This window comes from Aristolochia californica, unplaced genomic scaffold (assembly GCF_029961685.1).
Source record: "Aristolochia californica isolate CCGP_79_NKW_82.1479 unplaced genomic scaffold, dmAriCali1.0.hap1 SCAF_13, whole genome shotgun sequence".
Taxonomy (NCBI): Eukaryota; Viridiplantae; Streptophyta; class Magnoliopsida; order Piperales; family Aristolochiaceae; genus Aristolochia; species Aristolochia californica.
In genome coordinates, this window is record NW_027181804.1 from 25,024,222 (window position 1) to 25,030,221 (window position 6,000).

The following is a 6,000-nucleotide window of genomic DNA, read 5'->3' on the forward strand; positions in this document are numbered from 1 at the left end:
GAATTTGGAAGAGGAGAGAGGTAGATAAAATTGGAGCTAAGTAATAAAGAAATGACTTAGGGTTTTTCAATTTTTCTCCCCCTAGCCATGCCCTTCTCCTTGTATAGTTAAAATAATATAACTATAGTCAAACTAGGAAACATAAATAAATTAGGAAACTGTCAAGCTAAAGGAACTCCTAATTCAATACGAAACACTCTCCTAATCAAGAAGGGAGCCAAGACTCTTAGTTAGTGCCTCCATTTCCCTATTCCTCTACTTATTATTCGTACTCTATCATTTCAAATTAGGCAAAGGGAATAATGATTTTTGTTGACAATCTTGGATTTTCATGAGGACAAACAATTACCAAGTAGGGTTTTTTCTTTAAAATATTTTAAAAGGTTGATTTGAGAGATTACTTAGGTTAGAATCGAGGTACTACACCATTAATGTATCATTATATCGAAATCTACTAAATTGTTTGATTAGCTATTAGATAAGCCTATTTTGTGCATATGTTAAAAAGAAGTTTTCTACTATATCAACCATTTATACAAGTCATTCGAGTCATATGTGTGAAATTTTTTATATTATGAATAGGGGAGGAAAAGAAACTTAATTTCACAATTGAAGGCAGTCCCTTTTGTAAAAAAGAGGGGAGAAAAAAAAAAGGAAAAAGTCGGCCTATGTCAAAAAAAGGTTATGGACGAATATGTGTAATTATAAATAGGGGTGGCACCAAGCAAAACCGGCTCTCAAACAGGGCTCAATTCAGTTTTTATTTGAGCTCAACTCAAACTCGAACTTAAAATGAGGCTCGTCAAGTATAACAAGCGTAACGTCAGATTTTTCCAAACTCAATTTGTTAACTCGTGAGCCGACTTGTTAGTATAATTTTTTTACTAAAATACCCTTTACTCTAATTACTCTCGTCTATAATTCTCTTTTTAGCTGGTTGACAATTACTCTTATGTACTTCAAACCTCAAAAACAATCGATTGTTCATCCCTTTTGGGTCGCTCACTATTTTGTTTGCCAATAAAATAAACTCTATTAATAGAGGTATTTACTCTTTCTTTTAAGTCTATTAAGCTAATTATTATACATTAATTTGTTCCATTAAAATATCTTAAACTCCTCTTATAGTTTAATGATATTAAGTTTATCATAAATTTTGATAATTTTTTATTTTTTTTATTTTAAATATAAATTAGAGTTTGAATCAGCTTCAAACTCAAACTCTGGTTAAATTTTTTGGGTTCATACTTGATTCTAATTTTGCTCGAATTCAAATCATTTAGATCAAATCAAACTCAAACATATGCAAGTCGAGCTTGATGATACCCCTAAGTATAAATAGGTCGTGTTCAAATTCTAACGCTAACACCGGAGTTCACCTGATTATCGTCTTCTTTGCACGGATTCTATTTTTCAATTGGTAGCTTCTGTAAATTCTCGGCTTCAATCATAACTTCAGCTGAGATCCTATGCTGCGGCATAGTCAATTCGAGAATGCATCCACCCGTTAACTATAAAGAAACAAAACCCGGGGAGATAAATCAGTTTAATGATATGTACACTGTGAACGTGAATTACAGCGGCCAAGAAGATCCTCAATATCTAAAAATTGCACTCCACACTGCTCCATCGTCCTCCCCACACCGCTGATGCACCTCCTCCATTCTCTCTACTGACTTGCAAATGCCACTGCAGCTCCAATCAAATGATGCTGCACAAGGGCTCCCTGCTTGCGCTTTCCATTCACAATCTGCTCAAACACAAGCAATTTTATAGAAAACCAAGAATAATATTTGTTCCAGTGTAGATTCAGTGCAGATACTTTGAATCAGCTCATGGAGAGGGAGTTACAGAAAATTTATCCATTTACCAGGAGGAGTGCCACAGCAGAGGTTCCTTTCATCGATATGATCAACATCGAGACCAATGAACCATGAACCAAGTGAGACATCTTCGTTTGCATATCTATGCAGAATATGCCTACCAAACAAGATAACCAAAAATAAGTCTCGGATTCAAAACGCTTTCGGACTGTAGCTTTGTCTCAAATTTCTGAATGTGCCTACCTATTAACCGATAAGTAAGTTGCCAAGTCTTTGGAGATCGCATAGAGTTGCCCTGTTGCGTGTCTGAAATATTTGTTTCCCTCCTCCCCAAATTTCCAGTATTCTGGTTCATGGTACTTCACCCCTCTGTTTTTTTTTAATGAATATTGGATATGGGTCAAGAGACATTTCCTACTAGAGAAGAACATGGTAAGGTTTTGATTATCTTACTTCTGTGCCAAGACTGGTCCTGACTTCATACAGCCAATGTAGACACGTGGCTTCGATTTATGTCGGGCCAGAATGGAAGCAATCATACCTGGTTCATTTGGCACAGCAGTTGTTAACAATAAAAAGCTGTGCATATGTATGTTGATATGAAGACAAGGATATGGGATCTTCTAACCAGGATTGACATGCACATCATCATCCACTTTGACATAGAATTCGGCATCCCACATTGCCACAGCTGTTGAGAAGTATATTTGGGTTTTAGAAGAGAGCTCATGATAGCCTTCTACATGGTTCTGCAAAAGAAACAAGTGTTAAACTGTGCATAATGAAGTTTTCTATACAGCAGCCATGAGAAGTTCCTTTATATATTCTAGAATTACCAATCTTAAGAAATCTTGATGCTGTTCCTCTTCGGCATCAATAGCTCTGTCCAGAACACCGCCAGGGGATGCACTGTAACACAAAGGAAAATCACATTCTGAATAGAAAGCTGGAGAAGTGTACTATAAACATGTAGCACATGTTTTCTATAAATTGGAAAGTCGATGTCGCTCACATGATAAACATGTTATACATGTTTGTATTTCAATATACAAACTCAAGCTTGCCACATCAACAAATGGATGGCTTAGGATGCAAGAGTGACTCCTTTTATTTTGCACAAAAATCTTGTATAGTGAGTTTTCTTTTACAACAGAGAGTCTATCACTAATATATGTGCAACTTTCACATGTCTGTAGCCCCCTTTCAAGTACTGAAATAAGAAACTACAGCTCCAAAACACAACTAAAAGGGAATTTAAGCGCAGTATTGTTGGTTGCATGCAGGTATACAAGTAAAAAAGATTTCACACCTGTGGCCAATAACAAACCGCATGACCATGCCTCTCTCCTTCTCCAATCTTCTTAGTTTCTCTCCTAGAGAACAACAAAATTAAAAACATCAAGAAACAGAATATTCAAATTACTGAAGAATCAAAACAGGACAAGGTGCTCCAACTGTGAAAGACTTATGAAGGTACAAGCATAACCTTGTGGCATCCAAGTATCTCTAATAGAATCCCTCCGCTTTCTGCTACTGAATGCAGTAATGATACCCATTACAATAAAAGCTTTCTCGCGTTCCTTTAACTGATCTGATACCCCTTTTGTAGCCATCGGAGATGTCTCCTGACTACTCACTTGTGCAGATCTGGCTGCCGCTAGCTGCATCTCCAGTGTTGAGATTGTCTTGTCTAAAGTCCTGAGTGCATTGTTGCATGATTTCATTACTACACACTTCAAAACATTCTAATGCTCTTTCACAAACAGAACAGGTCTATAGTACACCGCAAAAGAGTTGCAAAGTTCATCACAGGTGTTAGAGCTCAGTTTTAAGTGTTATGCCAGTCACTGCTATAACTAGGAACTGAGGAGACAGATAGATATTGTGTAAAAATGAAAGGAAGAACTTGAAGGATTGTACAGAATAGTTACATGATCACATCATGTGTTTGAGAAACTCGAGTAAGTATATCTCCAGCCTGGATGGAAGTATCCTGAAATAAATACGAAAATTAACTCAGTGAACATGCCACACAAGTAAATGGCTTAAGAATGAAATTATGCGTGAATGAGTAGATCCATGAACCGAGGAATAAACAATGTACCTTCTTTTGACAATGAAGTTTAGGTTCAAAATCTCTCTCTTGGAATTTTTCCAAAGATGAAGCCTCCTCGGTTACTTTAACAGGCTCGGGGATACCCCAAAACCTATATGCAAGTCCAAAGAATAGCATGTGACAAGAGAAAATCACACAGTAATATCAAATATATTTTCTTTGTTAGATATTAACCATGACTGAATGAAGGCAATAGAAAAGCTAACCATCACAAAAACAAATTGTTTGAAGATACCAGACAAGTAAGATACATGATACAACATTCACTCCAAATCACCAACCAACAAAACTTAAGAAAAACATATTCAGTCCAGGTCTAATTTCCACTAGTTATCCCATTAAAACAAAGTATTTCAGGTAGAAGTAGATAATAGACAAATGCCTAGGGCTAGAGCTGATATTTGGTTATATTTGCTGGGAACATCCTCATGGAAATATTTCTTTAGGGTAATCCTCATTGTGACTTTGCTACCCAATAGAGAACACTGAAGGACTATAAGATGAGCAAGTTTCATGAAAGAACATGAAACACACTAAATACCAGTAACGTAGAAGTAGGAGACTGTGTCAGGAACAGGGAACTTTCAAATTAGTTAAGAAGGACTATGGATCATATCTCAAGTCAAGACACCCTTGCAGAACTTTTCACAAAACCTCCTTTTTTTCTGGTCTTATTCATTAAAATTTTCTGAGATGGTCACAGTTCGCACTTCAAACTCACTGAGAGGGAATACTGTATACAAAGGTGTCGATCAAAGCCACAGCTTTCATCGGAAAACTAAAGAAGTCATCCGTTCAATAAGTTGGAAGAACCGGAAAACACAAAAAATGATTGATCCAACTTATACATTCACACAGAGCACAAGAATGCATACGCCAGCCGCAGACAGTGAAATCCTTATTAAACAAACAGACGTCATTTAACTCTGGAAGAATCGACGAACAAGGAGCGTATCGCATTATCGTTAAGAAGTCATCCAATACCTCAAAACAAAACAGGAACCAAGCCCAGAGTCTAACAGAAGCAGTGAAATGTAGTATAGAACACATCATGCAATGATTACCAGAACAACACCATGGCAGGTACTGCACATCAAGAAAGAGAAGTTCCCACAAACTCGAAATCAAAATTCAAAACGCAAGTCACTGACACAAAAAAGCCGTAAAAGGGGGAAAAAATAAGCAAACACAATATTCTTTCAGCTCCAACAGAAAGAAGGGAAATACAAGACACCTGTTAACAACGAGAACGCCAAGAAAGAAGCTGGAAATGCAAAAAACAGAAACCCATCTGGTCGAGACTCCACCCTTGTGGTGTTTGGTGTTAAGCATGAGACCCATGAAATGTTATCTTCTCACCAAATTCAAAACCTCGACCTCATCACCCGATCAGAACCTTCACCTTCCCTCCCCCTTCTCCTCAGATAAAAGAAAGGGGCACGGGTAAAACAAAGGGAATCTGTAATAATATCGGCATTCAAAAAACAAAAACGGGAAACTTTCGCCAAGCTGCCTGCACGGCACTAAGACAGTCTCAGCTAAGTTCAGGCTGGGCAGTTTAATTTTAAAACTAGGATGAAAAACAAAGACTACGGCCTACGAATCTCCGACCACCTTTTCAAATGCCCATACTGCCCTTTTTGAATTCTCCGACGTAGGATTCTTTTTACTTTTTCCCCGGGCAGGAAAAGGACACGCGTGGTAGTCTATTTCCACCGGGGACCCGCCCAGGAAGATCCCGACGGCCTACCTGATCTGGGTATCAATGGGTCCCCCCTTCCGCCCGACTTCGCCCAGGGTAAAGGGCAAAAGCAGGCAAATTCAATGGCGAGTGGAGGGTATTTTTGTCAAGTGAACTACACACAGAATTTAGAAGGGCTTTTTTTTTTTTTTAAATTCCTCAGCGCCTTTCACGGGTTCTCGGTCTTTTCGCAGGTGGGGACCACCACAGGTCCACAACTTCTCCTTTCGAACTTCGCGTGATCGCGTCTCCTTCTTGTGGGCCCGCTCGATGGGATCATTCCTAAGATACGGGATCGAGGTTTGAACAAAGAAAGCACC

General features: G+C 38.2%; 1 protein-coding gene across 1 annotated transcript; it reads right to left on the reverse strand.

The window, feature by feature from the left end:
• Positions 1-1,487: 1,487 nt before the first annotated feature.
• LOC137948145 (beta-1,6-galactosyltransferase GALT31A-like) lies at positions 1,488-5,496 on the reverse strand. The gene is made up of 11 exons (XM_068794112.1): positions 5,174-5,496; positions 3,928-4,030; positions 3,755-3,816; positions 3,310-3,521; positions 3,133-3,196; positions 2,660-2,732; positions 2,452-2,572; positions 2,277-2,364; positions 2,067-2,192; positions 1,871-1,980; positions 1,488-1,750 (listed from the first exon to the last, which is right to left on the reverse strand). The coding sequence occupies exons 1-11, from the start codon at positions 5,278-5,280 to the stop codon at positions 1,596-1,598; spliced, it is 1,221 nt and encodes a 406-aa protein (XP_068650213.1). The 5' UTR covers positions 5,281-5,496; the 3' UTR covers positions 1,488-1,595.
• Between the last annotated feature and the right edge of the window lie 504 nt (positions 5,497-6,000).